Consider the following 22,152-nt stretch of genomic DNA (forward strand, 5'->3'; position numbering starts at 1 on the left):
TCGGCCCCCAAGGAGGGGCCCTACGTAGGCCTCTCGGCCCCTAAGCCCAGCAGCAGGACGGGCCTGGCCTCCGCCTTACCCAAGGGCCCCGCCCAGACCCGGGTCCCGCACTACGAGAACGTGGCCGACCTGCCCGGGCGGGGGCCCGAGGAGGCCCCCGCCCGGGGGCCCGAGGAGCCCCTGGCCCTGGAGAAGAGGCCCAGGGCCTCCTCGCAGGCGGCGGGGGCCGGCAGGAAGCTGGTGAAGTCGCTGCCGGAGAGCGTCCTCCGCCCTCCCCCGCGGCGACAGCAGTCCTCCTCCTCGCCCTCCTCCTCCTCCACGTCAGATGAGGAGGGGGAGGAGGAGGAGGAGGGCGGGGGAGAGGAGGAGGAGGAGGAGGAGGGGGAGGGGGAGGGGGAGGAGAGCTCCGTCTGGAGGTCCCACCCCAGCCGGGGCTCCCCCTCGTGTCCGGACGAGGCGCAGGCCCCGCCCCACTACCCCAGGGAGACCCCCGTGGCCCCGGACCCCCAGGACCCCCTGCCTCCTCCTCCACCCGCCCCGGCCAAGAGGAGCGACTCCTCCTCCATCCCCAAGCGGCCGGGCAGCGGGCCGGGCCGCTCCCCGGCCGACTCGGGACACCACGCCTTCAAGGACCGCCTGGCGGCCCTGGGGAAGCTGCGCAGCTCGGAGGACCTGCGCCTCAGGGCGCCTGAGGGCCCCGACGCGCCCGGCGAGGGCCCCGACGCGCCCGGGGAGGGCCCCGCGGCCCCCGGCGAGGAGCAGGGCCCGGCCCTGGAGCGGCCCGCCGAGCCCGGGCACGGGAAGCGCTCGGACTCGCTGGACAGCAAGGCCAGAGCCCCCGGCGGCGCTCTGAGGTACCCCGGCCCCTCCCTGCACGAGGCGGGCGCCAAGCCTGCGGGCGGGGGGGCGGGCCGGCCGGAGCCCAAGACGGACAGCCCCAAGAGCAGGATCGGCCTGCCGCCCCCGAACGCCGACGCGCCCCAGGTGCCGCGCAACAGCGTGCGCTGCCCCGGCTCCCTGAACCTGGCCTACACCAAGGGCGGCTTCGGCCCTCCCGGCGGCAGCAGCCCCAACAAGATCCCCCCCAGGTCCCCCTCCAAGCCCACCCAGGGGCCCCCACCGCGGGGGCCCCGGCCGGCCGACGCGCCGCGCTACTCCTCCAAGTCGGAGGAGCGCTCCAAGATCGGCGGCAAGGGCAAGAAGACCCCCGCGTACGGGGACAGCCTCCCGCCGCCGCCGCCGAAGCCCCCCGCCGCGGAGCCCCAGGAGGCGGCGCCGCCGCCGCCCATCCCCAGCCCGCAGTCGGCCATCGAGCAGAAGGTGATGAAGGGCATCGAGGAGAACATGCTGAAGCTTCAGGAGCAGGACCGCGCGGCGCCCGGCGGCCCCGAGCTCAAGCAGAAGGCGTCCAACGGCATCGCCAGCTGGTTCGGCCTGAAGAAGAGCAAGCTGCCGGCGCTCAGCCGCAAGGCGGACGGCGCCAAGGCCAAGGAGGACAAGTGGAGGATCAGCATGCCCTCCGTGGGGAAGGAGTCGCGCTGCAAGGAGGGCGTGGAGGGCCTGAACATCTCCACGCTCATGGAGAAGGCGGAGGGCCTGCGGCGGGCCCTGGAGGAGGAGCGCGCCTACGTGGAGCGCTCGGGCCGCGGCCACTCGTGCGAGGTGGTGATGGACCCGTCCCAGGGCCAGCTGGCCGTCATGTACCGGGGCGCGCGCTCCGACAACTTCATGCAGCAGCTGCTCAACAGGTGAGGGGCGCTGGGTGGGTGGGCCCCGACTGGTCGGGCCCAGACTGGTGGTTCTTAAAGAAACCTAGTCTCACTTAAAGGGGACATATTGTACCACCAGGTGGGAGAGTGATTAGCCGTTACAAGCCGTTTCCGGCTTGTAACGGCTAATCACTCTCACACCTGGTGGTACAATATGTCCCCTTTAAGTGAGACTAGGTTTCTTTCACTGATGCCGGGGCCGGTTGCTGCGGATACGGTGGGCCCCGCGGGAGGAGTGCAGCAAATCTGCAGAGGCATAGTGATGTTATGGATGCAAAAAAAGATAGCGTGATGAAGGGGGACGCGGCTTTGAAGGCGCGGCGGGGGCTAACGGCCCCTGTGCGCGTGGGCTGATTGCAGGGTGGACGGAAAGGAGGTGATCAGCGCCCCCCAGCGCCGGCTGTCGTTCGACTGCAAGGCGTCCCGACCGGTGTTCACCACGCAGGGCGACGTCATCAGCCACATGGTGAGTCAAAGGGATTATGTGGGAATATGGCGCGCATTAACAACTTGCCGTCCAGATGTTACTTATCGCTCCATCGTTGGGCCTGTGTGCGTGCGTGCGTGTGTGTGTGTGTGTGTGTGTGTGTGTGTATGTGTGTGTGTATGTATGTAGATATGTATATGTGTGTGTGTGTGTGTATGTACACACATGCACACACACACACACACACTGTATGGTGTCCACACGTTTGTCTCTTCAACCGCTGACTGGAAGCTTGCGTTGCTTGGACACAGGGGTCAGCAGGCGTGACCTCGGACGAGAACCTGGCCGACTCGGTCCACTCACAACACTTTGCAGGTGAGACGGCCAACCAGCGGCTCGTATTACACTTAAGAGTCAACAACAAACTTATTATTACAACATGGAACCCTTAGTCCACAACAACACTCTAATAGACAACATGGACCCCTTAGTCAACAACAACACTATAATAGACAACATGGACCCCTTAGAGTCAACAACACTATAGAGTCAACAACAACACTGTAACAGAAAACATGGACCCCGTAGAGTCAACAACAACACTATAATATTACAACACGGACCCCTTAGAGTCAACACCAACACCATAACAGACAACACGGACCCCTTAGAGTCAACAACACTATAGAGTCAACAACAACACTGTAACAGACAACATGGACCCCGTAGAGTCAACAACAACACTATAATACTACAACATGGACCCCTTAGAGTCAACAACAACACTATAATATTACAACACGGACCCCTTAGAGTCAACACCAACACTATAATACTACAACATGGACCCCTTAGAGTCAACACCAACACTATAATACTACAACATGGACCCCTTAGAGTCAACACCAACACTATAATACTACAACACGGACCCCGTAGAGTCAACAACAACACTATAATACTACAACATGGACCCCTTAGAGTCAACACCAACACTATAATACTACAACACGGACCCCGTAGAGTCAACAACAACACTATAATACTACAACATGGACCCCTTAGAGTCAACACCAACACTATAATACTACAACACGGACCCCTTAGAGTCAACAACAACACTATAATACTACAACACGGACCCCTTAGAGTCAACAACAACACTATAATAGACAACATGGACCCCGTAGAGTCAACACCAACACCATAACAGACAACACGGACCCCGTAGAGTCAACAACAACACCATAACAGACAACACGGACCCCGTAGAGTCAACACCAACACCATAACAGACAACACGGACCCCGTAGAGTCAACAACAACACCATAACAGACAACACGGACCCCTTAGAGTCAACAACAACACCATAACAGACAACATGGACCCCTTAGAGTCAACACCAACACCATAACAGACAACACGGACCCCGTAGAGTCAACAACAACACCATAACAGACAACACGGACCCCTTAGAGTCAACACTAACACCATAACAGACAACATGGACCCCTTAGAGTCAACAACAACACCATAACAGACAACACGGACCCCGTAGAGTCAACACCAACACCATAACAGACAACATGGACCCCTTAGAGTCAACACTAACACCATAACAGACAACATGGACCCCTTAGAGTCAACACTAACACCATAACAGACAACACGGACCCCTTAGAGTCAACAACAACACCATAACAGACAACACGGACCCCTTAGAGTCAACAACAACACCATAACAGACAACACGGACCCCGTAGAGTCAACACCAGCATCCTGTTGTCGTTATCCAACATGGCCCCTGGCGGCCCCTAACCCTTGGCTCCTCTCAGCGTCCGGCGCCTCCACCTACACCCTGGACAGCGGCATCGGCACCTTCCCGCTGCCCGACGGGGGGGCGGCCGGCCGCAGCCTGTCCAAGGTGCGGGCGGGCGGGGCCGCGGAGCCGCGGGGAGGCTCCCCTGGTCGGGCGGGCCGCCGAGCCCGCACTCTGGACCGCGAGATGACGGCCCAGGAGGACGGCTACAGCGCCCCCCACAGGCCGCTGGTGCCCACTGCGCAGTACGGCGCCCTGCTGGAGGGCCGGGGCCCCACCGGGGGCCTCCGCGAAGGTAGGGACCAGCCCACCCAGGGGAGTCTCCCATTAAGACCGGTACACCCAGTGGAGTCTCCCATTATGACCAGCCCACCCAGTGGAGTCTCCCATTATGACCAGCACACCCAGTGGAGTCTCCCATTATGACCAGCACACCCAGTGGAGTCTCCCATTATGACCGGTACACCCAGTGGAGTCTCCCATTATGACCGGTACACCCAGTGGAGTCTCCCATTATGACCAGCACACCCAGTGGAGTCTCCCATTATGACCGGTACACCCAGTGGAGTCTCTCATTATTACCAGTATACCAGTGGAGTCTCCCACTATGACCCGTACACCCAGTGGAGTCTCCCATTATGACCGGTACACCCAGTGGAGTCTCTCATTATTACCAGTATACCAGTGGAGTCTCCCACTATGACCCGTACACCCAGTGGAGTCTCCCATTATGACCGGTACACCCAGTGGTGTCTCTCATTATTACCAGTATACCAGTGGAGTCTCCCACTATGACCCGTACACCCAGTGGAGTCTCCCATTATGACCAGTTCACCCAGGGGAGTCTCCCATTATGACCAGTTCACCCAGTGGAGTGTCCCATTATGACCGACTTTATCCGAGAGGAAATGAACCGGCTTGTGGCCCCTTTAACTGCTCAGGGGCCGTTGTACTTGAGGGAGGGGCCGGCCTGGGGCCACAGGTCTGCTCGGCCGGCTCCTGGACGCCATCAGTGGCGTGTGACGATGGCGACGGGGATGAAGGTGTATGTGAACCCTCTCCCCCCTGCCTCCCTCTGGTTTCAGACCCAGAGGGCCACGGAGCCAACATGTTCTCACCGCGCTCCAAGACCTGGACCTTCCCCAGCCTGAAGGGCCCCGGGGCCCCGGCCGAAGTGTACCTGGCTGTGGAGGAGGAGGAGGAGGAGCCCGTGGCCTTCAGCTCCTTCAGAGCGGTGGGTGGAGCAGCTTCATCCGTACATGCGTACGCCATGAGGCTCAGGAAGGTAGAGGGGGTCGGCTGGTCACCGGAGGGTCGCCGGTTCGATCCCCGGCTCCTCCTAGCCGAGTGTCGAGGTGTCCCGGAGCGAGACGCCTCCCCCTGACCGCTCCTGACGAGCCGGCTGTCGCCCTGCGTGGCCGACTCCGCCGTCGGTGTGAGAATGCATGGCAGTACTTTAAAGCGCTTAGAGTGGCCACTGGTTAGAAAAGCGCTATATAAATGCAGCCCATTTACCATCCTTCTGCTGTTTCTTTCTTTACCTTTTACTAGAAATAAGGAGATCAGAAAAGTGTAAAGAGTCCCATTCTCACTTCAGATGTTAATTATTAATCCCCTTAATATGAAAGATTCACCAGCGGGTCCATTGACTGGCTTGTTCCTTCTCTTGACCATGAATGAATGGATGAACCCGATACAGCGCGCTGCTAAAAGCCTTCCTGTGGTTGTGTTCCCAGGGCCTGAAGGAGGGGGGGCCCTCCTCCAGCCGCGGGGGGGTGGACCCGGGCAGCCTGCCCGTACCCGTCCCGTCCGGGCTGGGCCGCCGGGGGAAGACTCGCACTCCAAGCATCCCCGAGATGAGCCGGGAGGCCGGGCTAGAGCTGCTGAGGGAACGGCCAGAGGAGGCCATCTCCCCGAGCCGCCCCCAGGTCCTAGAGACCCCGGAGTCCCTCAGCGACTCGCTCTATGACAGCCTGTCGTCGTGCGGCAGCCAAGGGTGAAGGGAGCGGGAAACACAAACATTATGAGGACGGTAAATGCTAACGGCTAGTCTGGAGACCCTGGCGCCACACGCAAGAGAACGATGTTGGGAGCCGCTGTCTGCTGCTGAATCTGCACCTTCAGGACTAAAGGAACATTAACGTTCTCCAGACCACGTGCAGCTGGAAACAGTGTTGCCAGTTTGGGCCCGATTTTCCGCAAATCTGGCCCAATCTGGCAACACTGGCTGGAAGATGACAGACTTCTCCTCAGGATTTCTAATAAACGCGAAACCAAAAGCCACTCAAAAGTCATAAGAGGTTGTTCACTTTTTTAATGATGCAATTGAATACGGACACGTCAAATTCATGTCAACGGGACAAAGGAAGGCATGGGCAAAGGAACAATTATCACACACTTGCTATTACTCGTTTGAAAGAAAACAGGAGAAAAACCGTCCAACTCTTCATTGCGTAGTTGTTGAAAGCGATGACACGTGGATCATGTGTGTAGCCAACATACTCTACAGCGTTTGTTGTATCGACTATGTACTTTATCTTACGTTACGTTTTTAACTTCACAAGTACTGAAAATAGTGTTTTCTTATTCAGCTTCTTAAATAATGAATGTTCATGTCTGTGATTCTTAATTGCTAAACTCATGCATTAGTCAGATTAGTCAGAATGTATGTGCTTTAAATCACTTTTTAAAAAGGTAATATATACCAGCAATAATATCATAGGAAAAAGAAATGGCTACACTATTCAACGAATATGTATTATTTATTTATTTGAAATGTACATTTCCTTCGTTTATCTATGTGAAACGTAGTCTTAGATTCTGTTCATATCATCTGTCGCCATCGATCCTCTCGCTAGAGATCATGTATCCGCTGACCTTTTTTCTACTCTACAATTAAAACATTTTTGATTTAATCTGCATTGTGATTATGACCCACACATTAGTCGCTACAAAATATACAACACACCCAAGAATTGAGTTGATCACGTTCAACAAATTTAATTGAGCAAATGTATCAAATTATTTGAATAGTACATCAATAAAATAAATTCTTCACAGTATACAAACGTTCAAAATATTGTAAATGTTAACATCACATTTGGCAAACTAATTTCTAAAGAACATGTATTTCATTGAGGTTTTTTTAGACACATTTACAAGAAGGAACAATCTGAATCATTGGCTTGTCCGCAGGAAAAATATGGACAGATGGCCATATCTCTCCTTACAGGGGCCAACATATCCAGGACCACCGAGGCGTCCAACTGGGGGAATTAGCAAAAATGTGTTTATTACAATTAGGCTTTGCTATTCTGGCTCTCCAAATATTAGACCACAAACAAAATGTGGGGGGATAGTTGTAAGATCAACCTTTAGGGGGCAAGTGAATATACCATGGACTCCACTTCAAAAGATTTAACGTGGAGGGGAGAGTGGCCACTAAATACTTAGATCAAATTACAGATAACTTCAAATAAAACAATGATCAGTCTCAGAAGCTCAAGTTACCTAGTGTCTTTTATAGAGTTACTTTGTGAAAATGTGTGCAGATTTAGTGATGCTTCTGGGTGCCTCTGTGGGACAACAGCCCCCTCTACAGGCCAAGCGGGATCACTGCAGCATTAGTAATCTTCACAAGCAAGAAAAAACTAGCGTTCATTTACCACAAACTTACATTCAAACCTTAGTGTAAGTCCAAAACCTAATTAAAGTTCAGCATTATAAGACCACATGGGAGTTAATTCAAGAAGTGAAGACAGAAATTGAAGCACCAGCAGCCTAGCGCAATGTGTTGAGTCTCAGATCCTCTAGTGTGGAGCTCTACACGCCGGCCGGCCTCTACTTCTTGTCCTTCTTCTTCTCCTGATCAGAGAAGAACGTCATACAGTCAGCCGCCAGCGCTTAATATTAGGACTGTAAATTCAGTGCTACAGCGAGAACCTTTGACATACGAATACTGTACCTTCTCGTTCATAGCGAGGAGGACCATCAGTTTCCTGAAGATTGTGACAAAGTCGAGGAACAAGTCCACGCAATGCCTTCAAAGCAACAGAAGATACCACCGTTAGTTCAAAGGTTATCGTATTTAGACAAGCAAGACTGGTTTCTTCATAGGGATTTGCACCGCCAACAATAAGAGGGAATTACATCATGTAGCCAGCACTGAACCAACCAGTTTCTGCACCACAGGTGGAATATTTCCTTATCAGAGATCAATTGAATAAGGAACTACTTCTCTTTGTTCTGGAAGCAAAGTGCTTTCCTTTCTATGTAACCAGCAGCGCTCACCAGATGTAGTCCTTGTCTCCATTCTCTGCCTTCTCAATGATGAGCTGAGTGTCGAACAGGACGAACCCACACATGACGATCAGCCCCAGGTACATGTGGGCCTGCAGCAGACAACAGGTGGAGGTAATGGTCAGACCCTATTCCACTGGAAGTCAGTCCCAACACGCCCCGGCTCAACGTTACCTTGAACAGCAAGGCAGACCCCAGGAACATGTTCATGACCGACATGAGGAACAGGACTGACAAGCCGGACATCAGAGTACCTGGAGAACAACACACAATATACAGGTCACAAAGAGGCTTAAAAAGGGTCGACACAGTGAGCTTCACTGGTCTCTTCATAAAGAGACTTAAGACACAATGATGTTCACTGGTCTCATCATAAAGAGACTTTAGACACAATGATGTTCACTGGTCTCATAAAGAGACTTAAGACATGAGCTTCACTGGTCTCATAAAGAGACTTAAGACACAATGAGGTTCACTGGTCTCTTCATAAAGAGACTTATGACACAATGAGGTTCACTGGTATCATCAGATAATAGACTTCGGAAGGGTTGACATAAGGCATCTTAAGCTGCGTTCCTTGTTCTTATTTTGTTGTTTTTCTAAGAGAGTATCTGAAAGAAGTCCACCTGAGGGAGCAGTGGTCATATGGAGCCTATTAACAGAGTTCCCATACCTCCTAGGAAGAGATAGCTCCTTCTCTTGGCATAGAGTGCGCTGAGCGTGAAGCACAGGAAGATCATGGATGTCCCCAGGAACGCCGTCACGATGATGCTGCGGAGGGACACCCCACAAAAGGTTAGGCTCTGACCCCATCCCCTCGGGACCACGAGGTCTCTGCTCCAGTCACATAGTTCCATAGGTAACGCGTGGACATTAAAACCGGGACTCAACTCGATAGCCCACAAAGCCTTCTGCGGCTGTATAGGACAGAGAATACAGGGGGTAGACTGGCCGTTGGGTCATTTGCTATCCTTGGATTGTGGCCTACCTCGGATTGATGGCGATGACAAAGTCCATGGCGGGGCCAAGGCCAACACCTGGTGGGAGAAGGCAAACAGAACCCATCTAGTGACAGGAACCTACAATACACTTTGCATGACTACTTTGAATATGCTAAAGGGCATCGAGATATTAAAAAAATAGAAAGCACAATGGACCAAAAACTTAAATGACTATGATGAATAATGGAGAAGATTCCGATTGGTCCAAAGCAAGCCCAAGTTTACCTGTGAAGAAGGCAAAGCCGGCTAGGATGGCCAGTCTCTTCTTCTCCGTGTCAGAGTTGTGTGGAGTCATGGCCAGCCAGAACATCATCCCCAGAGAACCTAGCAGGGACAGCACGCCCCCCTGCACCACACACAGAGTAAGGCATGCAGTGAGACAGCGAATAAGTATCAGAGACATAAGTATCAAGGCAAAGCATACACGACTTTGAGAGGTCTATGAAATCTGCCCATTAGATTGGCTTCCCAACAATATCTACATTGCAACCACTACTATGGCAATAACATCCACCACGTCGTTGCCACTTCCATTTAAAATGAACAACTTTCCCCTCAATGCACCAGCTTTGTTTGTTTGTTTATTAGTAACCAGGTGTGAGTGCCCTGTGACCTCCCAGGTGAGTGTCCACCGGGATGTGTGAAGTAAAGATAAGCCTACCAGTGGACTGTAGCCACTGATAGGCTTATCCATCCCTTACATCACACTTGTGATGTCACAAATTCAAAAGGACAGGGCAGATATGTAAATTTGTAATGGCTCATTACACTCACACCTGGCGGTGAATTAGGAGTCCTTTCAGTTCAGTAGAGATGCAGGTTAACAGCCGTTTTAAACATGGTTTCAGTCAAGGCCTTTAGGCCCGCATTGAGGAGACTTGAGAACGTCTGCGTGGTCCCAACAGTACCTGAAAGAGACGAGTGACCACATGGACATAGGACCCGGCTGCAGCCACGAACATGCATACTGCCAGGCTGGAGTAGACGTTCTTCAGGTGCACCTGGGTTGAGTGGGAGCTGGAAACAAAGAGGAGAGAACACGGTTGACATCGTCGTCTGAAGCGGGCCAATGTTAACACCGTCGTAGGGCAGAGGCGACAGGCTCCCAGCTCACATTTGGGATAGTTTGAAGAGGGCGTCAAAGTTGATGTTTCGATCGAACACGTTCATCGTGGCTCCCGAGATGTTTGGTGACCTGCGGACCGTAAACCTTCTGTGGACAGAGTAGAACACACCGGCCTCGATAAACATTGGTTAACGCTAGACAACACGCCAAGGAATGACCGTCACTAGATTACTCCACAGCACAGAGACTAAAGTACACTAAACGATGAGGCATTGAGATGATCATCAACCCAACGATTAGCCTTCCAGCCGGCCTACTGATCCAGGGTAAGCACCGCGCCGAACACAGAGCCAGGCCAACATCTACTATGATGACTGATTCAGGCCATCGTGATAGCGGACTACGATTGACATGCTAGCCCCCAGCTAGCGCTAGCTAGCCCCCAGCTGGCGCTAGCTAGCCCCCAGTTGGCGCTAGCTAGCCACCAGTTAGAGCTAGCTAGCCCCCAGTTAGCGCCAGCTAGCTCGTCGTTGGCCAGCTGAACGTTTGTTGATCCGCGACAACATTCTCCTCCTCCGCCATTAGCCGGGAAAGGGGACCAAGTCGCTAAGAACAACAGATCCACTACCGGACCGCGGAGTGGCCCTTTAGTTTACCTTTCTGTCCAACTCTCCGCCGCTCGTCTTCTTCCTGGCTCCCTGCAGGCTGTTTTGTTTTTGACGTGTCACTCAGCGCCTCGTCGCTGACGCCACCACCGCGGCCCCGCCCACCACCTGATCGGAGTCTGGTCACCTGACTCGCGCTGCAACCAGTGTTGCCAGATTGGGCGGGAAAACTGGCCCAATCTGGCAATACTGGCAGCTTCCCCCTTAACCTACATACACGACGTATGTGCTATTACCTTATAGCAGCATGGTGCCATGGGAAATTATTTAATAGAAGAATGGTGCCAAAGAATACTGGCATGGGTAAGTCTAAACTTTTTACATGGAAAATGGCACTTCCGTCAACGTAATTTCATCCCCGAGTACACCTAAAATGGCTTCCCAACGCAGCGTTGTGATTGGTTGAAGAGCCTCATGAAGGGAATGTGATTGGCTGAAAACCCTCATGACGGCGCTGGAATATTAATGTCATTTGTTTACTTAAAAGTACTTTAAATAATGTATGCGCTGCAGTGTTTGCAGTGGTTAAGTGTTAAGTGTTTGCAGGTAAGTCTTGAAAGTAAATTAATGTAATTCATTGTAATGCAATCAGGTTTTAAACCAGATTGATAGAGTAGAATTGATAGAATTTATTGCTAAAATTAATAGAGTAGCTACTTTCTTTGTATTTAGTTGTTTTTTTTGTATTGTAATGGGTTTTATTTTTTTGGGGGGGGGGGGGGGTAATTGTGAGGAAAACTATCAACATCAATGATCTATGTTTTTTTTTACCATTTGCAAGTCATACAAACTGTGCAGTTAGGGAAAAACATCAGTAAAATATAATCATCTTTTATTTGTACACTGTGTCATGAAGAATTAGCTTGAATTGGGTCTGATTGTACAAACGTTCTTATTTTCAATAAACACTAAGTATAAGACAATTCAATCATTACCGTCTAAACAAAAATATTTGGCAGTTTATAATAATTGGTTACTATTTTTTTAACATGCAGGCAATAGTTGTACAAATTGTAAAGCTAAAGAATGTTGATATTTCTCGATAAGCAAAGTAATTCTCAGTGGAGAAAAGATGAAAAATAATTTGGAGTTGAAAATGTGGTTTTGCTGCATAACTAAACAGGCTTCAGGAGAGTGGACTCAGGTTCTGCTGCACTCGGTTCTCCACAGCCTGCCCCTTCCTTTGAGACGAGAGACTCCAAGGCACAAACACAACTGGATGGTCTAACACTGAACCACCAACAAAGTAGGCAATGGATCACAAGCCAAACTGTTCAGCAGTAAGAGGTACTGGACAATACAACGATTGGCCAATAAATACAGAAAAACGTTCATCAGATATGATATGTTCAAGTGTCGCACTGCGAGTAGCACAGCCTTTCACTTGATCTCCACAGTGCGCTCTGCCTGCTCTACACCAACAGCACCAGGCACACCTGTCACCTTAGCACTGAATATAAAACAAGTGCAATATTGTTCAAATCATCAGAGACAAACATAAGGACAAATCATTCATTACCTTGTTTAACAAATGTGGCTTTAATTCTATTAAGTCAGGAGCCACCGGCGAATTCCAGTGTGTCTGCTTTTAAATGGCCATAGTGTCATTCCAAAATATCCCATCAACCGTCCCTATGTTCCAATACTGCACCATTATTGGAACTGGTATGATAAATAATCAACTTTATCACGTGTCCTATAGTTCTGTAGAAAAGAAGGTAGAGTACAGTTTCGTATTCCATTGCTGATTCACTCATCTAAATCACAACCTCTCCATTTACACGGGCAGTATGTCATTACCAGCTGTCTACAGTAAGAGGTATTGTCAATTAATGGGTTGCATAGATAAACCACATTTACTGTTCAAAAATAGATTTATATATAAAAAAAACTAGAAAAAAATAACAAAAGCTGTTCAAATAAAAAGTGAGCCAATGTATTTTTTTGTTCCTTAAAAAAGGCACAATGATACAAAAACATCCCAGGGTAAAGTCAGGGACGGCAAAATAACTACTTAGATACAATCACTGGAGCGATTGTTTGCAAACTACTTTGGTGGCCGTTTCCAAATCTCTCTGCTTTCAAATAGTGGCTAACACATGCTAGGCCCCATGTGCAGAAAGACTCAAGATACAAGTCCGTGTTTGGTGCAATGTTTTAAAAGATTAACAAGAGGCTCGGAAAGCACCGGGTCCCTATTGGTACCAAGGGGCTGCGATGTGGGCAGACCACAGCAGATCTACGGCCCTCGGAGCTGGTCCAGACGGGTGTAAACGTTATCCGCCTGACTCAGGTCCTCGAACACGGGAAGAAGGTTGAGGAGCTCAACGTCGTCCACATCGTCGAACCACGACAGCACCGGCACCTAGGCATGAGCAACAGAGTCAGAGCTAGAACATCATCCAACTGGAGACAGCACCGGCACCTAGGCATGAGCAACAGAGTCAGAGCTAGAACCTCATCCAACTGGAGACAGCACCGGCACCTAGGCATGAGCAACAGAGTCAGAGCTAGAACCTCATCCAACTGGAGACAGCACCGGCACCTAGGCATGAGCAACAGAGTCAGAGCTAGAACCTCATCCAACTGGAGACAGCACCGGCACCTAGGCATGAGCAACAGAGTCAGAGCTAGAACATCATCCAACTGGAGACAGCACCGGCACCTAGGCATGAGCAACAGAGTCAGAGCTAGAACCTCATCCAACTGGAGACAGCACCGGCACCTAGGCATGAGCAACAGAGTCAGAGCTAGAACCTTTCTTATTCCACCTAGGCAGGGGTGAGCAACAGAATCGGATCTAGAACCTTCCTAATCCAACTGGAACCGGATCTCATGGCAAACACATAGATCAACGTCTCAATTTGTGAAATGTATAATCTTCTAACTAATTACCATCGATGTTAATATGAGACAATGAGACGATTTGCAATACCTTCATTGAAGGTACATTAAAAAGCATCTTTCTAAGCATCTTCTAAAAAGTCACACATAAAACAAGTACATACAGCAAAGATATTCACTTATTTTTACGATAAGTTTGAGTCTGAATCAATGCCTAGTCGTCATGTAGTCGGAGCAGTAAAGTGTGGCCCTCATTGGGTCCGCAGTGTGTGTGTGGACGGGAGGGAGGGGCCTCACAGCGTTCTCCGGGTGGAAGATGTAGGAGGCCGGGGAGTTGTCCAGGATGAGGGTCTTTCTCAGGTCCCGGCCCAGCCGGCTCAGGTCCTTCACATAGCAGCCCGTGTGGAAGACGCAGGACTCCCGGAAAAGACGGGCCCGGAACACACTGCCCTGATCCAGCAGGTCAGTCACTGGGTCCGCATACTGCCCAGAGGCCCGGGAGGGGGGGGGGGTGGGGGGGAGACATGAACTAACGCTTAAAGAGTAACCAAACACTCTGAATAAATACCAACCGCAGTGCCAGCTCAGGCCAACCTCTGCTTATTGCTATTTAGGATTGGCTTAAATTGGTGCCAAGCAGTGGCATGACCTGTGGCTAATTTAAGCCCCACAGCATAACCTGTGTTTGGGACTGTGTCATGTTTGGTTCATCTCTTATAGCAACACATAGGCAACTACTGAGAGGACCCGAAGCACGGGAAGCATCTAAGAGGTAGTGACAGGAAGAGGATCACACATAATGTCACACATTAAGCCAGGGCCTCAGGAAACAAAAATGTGATGCGTAACGCTAGGCCGATTTCTAAATACCTTAGCGAGGCTGGCTGTGAACAGCACGCACTCAAACAGCTCCCCCATCCTCTTCAAGAACTCATCTACGTATGGCCTCTTCAGGACGTAGACCTCGAGGAGACAAAACGGCTTTCTGTTAGTGGCATGCTACTTTCCCAAGGACTATGGGGATAAAAATACGTTATCTATTGAATTGATTGTCATAACCATGAAACAGATAAGAGTCAATATTTATAACACTTTATAAATGTTCCTATAAATACTTTATAATACTTGCAATACTTTGGATACAGACAAATATGGAAAGAGTAACATTTGGGGAAGAAAAGAACCGTACTACTGAGCCCCCCTTGCCTAGACTAACCCGACTCCGGGCCCTCCTCTCTCAGCTCCTCCGCTGCCAGGTACCATTTCCTGAAACAAGTAATCAAAAATAGGCCGTGCGGTTGTGAACCAGCCTATCCTGGATTACTTGAACCAAGCCATGGCCAAAAAAAGATGAGTCCGTCCCAGCTCAAGAGGTTACAAGGATTCATGTTTCAGAGACAAGTGCTTCTGCACATGTCAAACAGTCGTCCACTCTATACACAAATCGAATCACTTAAGATAATCTGATTATATTAGCCCAATTGGCATACATAAAATCAATTTTCAATTTTCAAAGCCACACAAAAAAAGACAAAGTGAGTGATTTCCTTTGGGCCTCTCAGCCTTTATTCAAGTCTCCATATGGCCAGCAGAGGGCGCCACGCAGCAACCATAACAACACTGATCCCTGAACCGCCAAGCACAACCCACACACACACGACAGACCTTATACCTTACACCCAGGCAGGTTAGGTCTTACCTGGTGGGTGGTCCCTTCTATCTCGACTGGCACGATGAAGTCTGCGTTGCTAATGGGCTGTGGAGGGAGCCCAGAGAGGGGGTCAGCATGTGTACATTCATGGCATTACATAACGAGTGAGAAAGTGAACACTCTGCGCTGCTGCGCTGACGCCATAACTCACAGGCCCTGGCCTACATACACAGAATGGACTTCACTCACGGCCCCAAACATCTTTCACCATGCCCTGGCCGCAGTAAAGAGCACAGACCCTAATACGGGTTGACTAACAATATGGGGCCGCTGACTCAACGTCAACAACTGTCTTTAACCAAAAGCTCAAAGCCAATTTAAATGAGTTGGATTCTTGCACAGACTTACAGGCCAACACTGTAGACAGCGTTCTAACACGGTGTGTGGGTCAACTTTGAGTGTTGCAATCAGCGGGGCTAGAGAACTGGAATGCCGAGAGAGTGGCTCAGGTGGCCCAACAGAGAGAAACCTGTTCTGGGGCCGAGTAATGCTGTGTTAGTGTGGAGGAGCAGATACCTTGAATGAGCTGTGGACCAGGGTCTCATCCAGGTCTATGACCACGCAGATCTTTCCCTGGTCCTGGGGATCCAACTCAGGCAGTAGGCTGCCCTCATCCTGGGAAGAGGAGACAAAAAAAAAAAAACACACACACACACACACACAGACACACACGCATGCACACACACACACACACGCACACACACACACACACACACACACACACACACACACACACACACACACACACACACACACACACACACACACACACACACACACACGCGCACGCAGACACACAAGCTAGTCGTATGAATATTGACCAAAAAGAAAATACATTACATTATGAAGGCAAACAATGGCCAATAGAGCCTAAATCTTCTGCTTCCTGTTGGCTGCTGTTGCCAGAGGGCAGGCCGCGCATGAACAAACACGGCCTCTGGTTAAAACTGGCCTTTAAAAAGGAGTCTAGACCTCACATCTAAACACAGATAACCTTCCTCTTAACTCAGCCAATACAGCTAGGCCTGAGAGTCAAACCAATTGGATCTTCAAATGCGAGCATCACATTCATTCTTTATTGCGCTTTAAGTGCTCTGTGTGTACAGGTAGAGGCTGAGGTAAAAGACGCATTTTATAATGTTGATTCAAATGTCTATAGTGATGGCCTTCCTGTTTTCATGGTCAAGTGACTCGAAAGAGTCACTTGACTCGGTTTCGGTCGATGTTTTTGTTCAATTGAAATAAAGACTTCTCCAACACACAACTATTACCCACACCGGGTTGGTTAGTTCACAAGCTCCCAGACCGCCTTCCTGGGCTGTAAATCACTGCGTGCGTGTAAATAGTGCGTTACCTTGACAACTGTCCCATTTTCCTGCGACTCCAGCAAGGCATGCTGGGAGGACGGTGGAGGCGGTGGCGGTGGGGGTGGTGGCAGTTTGGGGCCATCCTGCGCTTTGAGGCAGCAGAAGAGCGCCTTGAAGATGTTACAGCTCTTTGGCTGCTTGAGAGAGGAGCGGCTCACCGCGCCTGGTGGAGGGGGGCCAGAGAGGGAGGCTGGTGTGAGCAAGCAGACGGGAACAGTACACAGCAAGCAGCGCGTGTTGGGTGTGCACACGCTGCAACACGGGGCCTTCTGCTCGGACAGAGCCAATCACCTTGGACCTCGCACCCCCACACACGAAGCCGTCCCACTACAGCGTACAGACGCTAGGCCTGTTCAAATGGATACACCGTACGGATCCCCTTAACATCAATAATCACCATATGATCAGCCCCCCCCCCACCCATCCTTCTGCAGGGAGGCCCCAGCCTGCACAAGAAATCTGGTTTTAATGAGCCCGACTCCACTGCTGCTGCTGCTGCTGCTGCTGCTGGAAATGGCTGGTACACGTTATATAATCACAGAGGGCGGGAAAACCCACACTACTCTTTTTTTTTTCTTCCCTCCAGCGGTAGGCTACCTTTAGCAGAAAAACACAGGGCGAAGGCATTCTAACCATGTCAAGCTCCCGAGACACTTCCGAGGCAGATGGCCTGCAGGCTGAAAGGAGGCAGGGGAGGGGGCGAGACGGGTCACACCTCGCTGCTCTCTAATCAGCCGGGGTAAAGACGTTCTCCACCAGAGCGAGACCAGCCAGGGGTCTTGGAGAGACCAGCAAGAGGTCTTGGAGAGACCAGCAGCGAGTTATTGGGGAGACAGCCAGAGGTCTTTGAGAGACCAGCAGCGAGTTATTGGGGAGACAGCCAGAGGTCTTGGAGAGACCAGCAGCGAGAGTTATTGGGGAGACAGCCAGAGGTCTTGGAGAGACCAGCCAGAGGTATTGGGGAGACCAGCAGCGAGAGTTCCGGGAGACACCAGGGAGAGGCCTGGGCGAGACCGACGAGAGGACTTGGAGAGACCAGCAGCGAGAGGTCTTGAAAAGACCAGCGAGAGGTCTTGGAGAGACCAGCCAGTGGTCTTGGAGAGAAGGAGTTCAGCCGTGCGCACCTACGCTGGAGGCACTAGGAGTTTAGTGGGAGTACTTGCTAATTAAGGCAAAATGCAAATAGGCATTCCAATTGATAGCACAAAACAACTGGTGACACAAGGGTGAGAAAGAGGGAAAACACCGTTCAGTTTAAAATGTACAGTTAACGAAGGCAGGGTTTTTTTTCACACGAAACGGTATAAAGCAGCCACCGCTGCAGGCTCATGTTACACCATTGCTCGTTAGGCACGATGAGCGCGGACCCCGGTGCGGTCAACACACGGACACTGACACAAGGCAATGCTTTCGGAGGAAAAAGGAACAGCTACTGCAGCAAATGCGTTTCCAAATATGTGTATTTAAATCTTAATCTCACTGGCGTGATCACTGCAAGTGCTGAACCAGTGCCTTCTGCACAGGGAAACGCTCTATGGCCTATTTACTGAAAGGGGGCAAGTTCAACAATCGGAGTCTTTTCCTATTTGCTTTTTCTCCCCACAGAAATAACTAATTTAAATTAATTTTTAAAAAAAAAAGCGTAAAGGTGGATCCAAGGCTGCAACACGCACCACAGCGGTTCTAACAATGGCAATAAGACTGCGTTTTTCGTGGTCGGAGAACCAGGAATCTTCAGAGCTCCAGCGGGACGGAGGAGGGCGTGTGTGCGGAGGGGTGGAGGGGTGGAGTGCATTCCTCCGTCAGCACCGCGGCCCCTGGGCCAAGCCAACACGGCTCTACACCTCTCAGACGACGGCCCGTTCACCCAGCACCCCTTCAAACGCACCTTTATCTCCTTCCGTGTGCATTGTTAACACTATTGGTATGTGCTTCGTTTGCTTAACCGAGCCACGCACGAGTAGAAAGGTTTGAATATTGCGGTAGAGCTGGCACTACTTTATTGTCCTCCGACCGCCGCGCACTGATCTGCCGCTCCTCCGCGCATGTGAGCAGAACAACATGTTGTGTTCTCTAGTGCTGGTCGGAGGACTAGTAGTAGCACCGATCAACACAACAGGGTCCGCCGCATATCGTGGTCGGGCCTCCGTTGGAACATATTTGAATAACAAATCGAGATCACCCTATTTTCAAACAATAATAATACGCTTCGATGTTGTGATAGTAGAGCAGCTATGGGAGACGAAGCGGAGAGCTCGGCGGCAACATGAAAGCCAACCCTGGTTCAATGAGAAAGAATAACCGCGCGTTTTTAGCGTTTTGGAGTCCCTTACATCAGTACCCTGGACCTCATGAGGATCAGCGTGGGGCCCCTGAAGGCCCTTGGTCCTCAGAATGTTACCTAGGGCACCTGGTCCTCTCAGAGTGGTACCGTGGGGCCCCTGGTCCTCTCAGAGTGGTACCGTGGGGCCCCTGGTCCTCTCAAGAGTGGTACCGTGGGGCCCCTGAATGCCCCATGTCCTCTCAGAGTGGTAACGTGGGGCCCCTGGAGGCCCCTGTTCATTACGCTGGACGTATTTTGATTCGTCGATGGCTTGAGTCCTGCTTCAATATTATTAATGACTTGATTGTTGAGCTCGTTAAGAGTCGGATCAGGCAGTCACTGCGCGCGGTGGGAGGTGCGCGAGGTGCGCGGTGGGAGGTGCGCGCGGCCCGACGCCCGCAGCGCTCAACTGTCACATTGACGCACTGTTTTGGTTCAGATTGTATTTAATAATGCAATTGTTGCGAGCAAACGGAGAGGATTTCAACTATTCATATATATACTATTACGCGGCGTTTTACCTGTTTTCGGTGACACTTGGACGTCTTCTTTCTGCACTTGAGTGATAATAGAACTTTCCATCTGACAATCACAGAGCCCTCGAAGTCAAATCCTGTCCCCGACCCCCGACGAGCCTTCATCAGGGACTGAGGAGTCACTCAGTCAGACCACTGTCATCCGTCCCACACTGTCCCCGAGGGTCCGCGGGAGGGCTGGGCTCCGGGACGGTGTTCTGGGGCTCGGCTCCGGGACGGGGTTCTGGGGCTGGGCTCCGGGTCGGGGTTCTTTCGGCTATCGGTCCTATGGTCCTCTGTCGTCCTAGCCTGTATTGTAGATCAGGTATGTTGTTGACCGTAGGACTAGTGTAGAACCTCGCCGAAGCTCAACAACATGGAGAACCAGGCGGGGAGGAAAACAACCGAGGAAATGGGGCACGACGGTTTCAAGGTCCCCTTACTACAGATAAACAACCTCGCCAAAAACGCAAAAGAGGATGTAGAAAAAAAATAAAAATCAACCAAAAGACGACATTTTCCAAAGCAAACAGTAACCACGATCATTTTAGCATTAGAAAACAGTTACAATTTTAATCGTGGCTTTGTTTTCGTTCGATTTAGACTCTATGGGTGCCTCGAAACGGTCCCTCTTTCCGGATTGGTCGGTTGGAAAGTGGGCGTTGCGAAAGGCATTCTTCTTTCTGCACGCGCCACACTAAACACATTCCAGCGCTGCTCTTTAGTATGATGATCAGAACCACCTCCATCAGGACCCAGAAGGTCTCAGCATAACTAGAGAACCTCCTCCATCGGGACCCAGAAGGTCTCAGCATAACTAGAGAACCTCCATCAGGTCCAGAAGGTCTCAGCATAACTAGAAAACCTCCTCCATCGGGACCCAGAAGGTCTCAGCATAACTAGAGAACCTCCTCCATCAGGACCCAGAAGGTCTCAGCATAACTAGAGAACCTCCTCCATCGGGACCCAGAAGGTCTCAGCATAACTAGAGAACCTCCTCCATCAGGACCCAGAAGGTCTCAGCATAACTAGAGAACCTCCTCCATCAGGTCCAGAAGGTCTCAGCATAACTAGAGAACCTCCTCCATCAGGACCCAGAAGGTCTCAGCATAACGAGAGAACCTACATCAGGTCCAGAAGGTCTCAGCATAACTAGAGAACCTCCTCCATCAGGACCCAGAAGGTCTCAGCATAACTAGAGAACCTCCTCCATCGGGACCCAGAAGGTCTCAGCATAACTAGAGAACCTCCTCCATCGGGACCCAGAAGGTCTCCGCATAACTAGAGAACCTCCTCCATCGGGACCCAGAAGGTCTCAGCATACCTAGAGAACCTCCTCCATCGGGACCCAGAAGGTCTCAGCATAACTAGAGAACCTCCTCCATCGGGACCCAGAAGGTCTCAGCATAACTAGAGAACCTCCTCCATCGGGACCCAGAAGGTCTCAGCATAACGAGAGAACCTCCTCCATCAGGTCCAGAAGGTCTCAGCATAACAAGAGAACCTACATCAGGTCCTGAAGGTCTCAGCATAACTAGAGAACCTCCTCCATCAGGACCCAGAAGGTCTCAGCATAAATAGAGAACCTCCTCCATCAGGACCCAGAAGGTCTCAGCATAACTAGAGAACCTCCTCCATCAGGGCCCAGAAGGTCTCAGCATAACTAGAGAACCTCCATCAGGTCCAGAAGGTCTCAGCATAACTAGAGAACCTCCTCCATCGGGACCCAGAAGGTCTCAGCATAACGAGAGAACCTACGTCAGGTCCAGAAGGTCTCATCTTAACGAGAGAACCTCCATCATGTCCAGAAGGTCTCATCCTAACGTGTGTTATGCTGAGATGCTGTTATGCTTATAACATGTGTCAGTCCAATTAGGTAAAACAGTGGACAGTTAGTCTTATAGCCTAATTAAAGCAGCAGGGATCAATGTAATCAATTCAATGCCATAGTAGTGTTTTCCACTCTTCTCTAAATCCAGTGGGCATGTGTTTTACTAGTCTTTCCATGAACCAGGCCTCTACCAGGCGCCTTTAGCCTCTGTGATTATTTAGAGGCTCAAGAGTCATGTATTTTCTGTCAAGATAACCACAACTTTATTCAACAGTTTTTTATTTGGGTTAATTTGGCCACGTTCGTCAATTCTGGCTGAGGCTCTACTGCCTGTGGTGTGTAGGACAGAAGATATGATGAGACGATGTCTCCTAGCCCTACCGTCAAGCTGTGGTTCTGAGCAGGCCTACTGCCTCTCTGAGTGTTAATGGATTTCTGGACATTTGGATTTAATGCGGAGCAAAAAATCGAAATAGGTCTGCTTTATGAATAATTCCTTTACAACACAAACCGA

General features: G+C 50.9%; 3 protein-coding genes across 4 annotated transcripts in view; 1 reads left to right on the top strand and 2 right to left on the bottom strand.

Annotated features, from left to right (window-relative positions):
- Window positions 1–6,860, top strand: part of nckap5l (NCK-associated protein 5-like) — a 24,096-nt gene extending 17,236 nt beyond the window's left edge. For both annotated transcript variants that reach the window (XM_079741775.1, XM_079741776.1), the window contains exons 7-12: window positions 1–1,748; window positions 2,130–2,235; window positions 2,508–2,571; window positions 4,033–4,311; window positions 5,102–5,250; window positions 5,753–6,860. The exon at window positions 1–1,748 is cut by the window's left edge and continues 1,233 nt beyond it. In XM_079741775.1, the coding sequence (XP_079597901.1) occupies window positions 1–1,748; window positions 2,130–2,235; window positions 2,508–2,571; window positions 4,033–4,311; window positions 5,102–5,250; window positions 5,753–6,016 (2,610 nt within the window). In that variant the 3' untranslated portion in view covers window positions 6,017–6,860. The remainder of the gene's footprint in view (window positions 1,749–2,129; window positions 2,236–2,507; window positions 2,572–4,032; window positions 4,312–5,101; window positions 5,251–5,752) is intronic.
- A 131-nt stretch (window positions 6,861–6,991) lies between these two features.
- Window positions 6,992–11,139, bottom strand: tegt (testis enhanced gene transcript (BAX inhibitor 1)). Its single transcript, XM_079741779.1, has 10 exons — window positions 11,039–11,139; window positions 10,431–10,529; window positions 10,225–10,333; window positions 9,542–9,662; window positions 9,304–9,352; window positions 8,989–9,086; window positions 8,490–8,569; window positions 8,307–8,407; window positions 7,981–8,056; window positions 6,992–7,880 (listed from the first exon to the last, which is right to left on the bottom strand). Exons 2-10 carry the CDS (start codon window positions 10,484–10,486, stop codon window positions 7,857–7,859), a joined length of 714 nt encoding a protein of 237 aa, XP_079597905.1. The 5' UTR covers window positions 10,487–10,529; window positions 11,039–11,139; the 3' UTR covers window positions 6,992–7,856.
- A 723-nt stretch (window positions 11,140–11,862) lies between these two features.
- ctdsp2 (CTD (carboxy-terminal domain, RNA polymerase II, polypeptide A) small phosphatase 2) lies at window positions 11,863–20,354 on the bottom strand. Its single transcript, XM_079741405.1, has 7 exons — window positions 19,814–20,354; window positions 16,957–17,132; window positions 16,119–16,217; window positions 15,591–15,647; window positions 14,762–14,854; window positions 14,189–14,374; window positions 11,863–13,412 (listed from the first exon to the last, which is right to left on the bottom strand). Exons 1-7 carry the CDS (start codon window positions 19,872–19,874, stop codon window positions 13,287–13,289), a joined length of 798 nt encoding a protein of 265 aa, XP_079597531.1. The 5' UTR covers window positions 19,875–20,354; the 3' UTR covers window positions 11,863–13,286.
- Between the last annotated feature and the right edge of the window lie 1,798 nt (window positions 20,355–22,152).

The sequence above is a fragment of the Pollachius pollachius genome (genome assembly GCF_949987615.1).
Source record: "Pollachius pollachius genome assembly, chromosome: 8".
Lineage (NCBI taxonomy): Eukaryota > Metazoa > Chordata > Actinopteri > Gadiformes > Gadidae > Pollachius > Pollachius pollachius.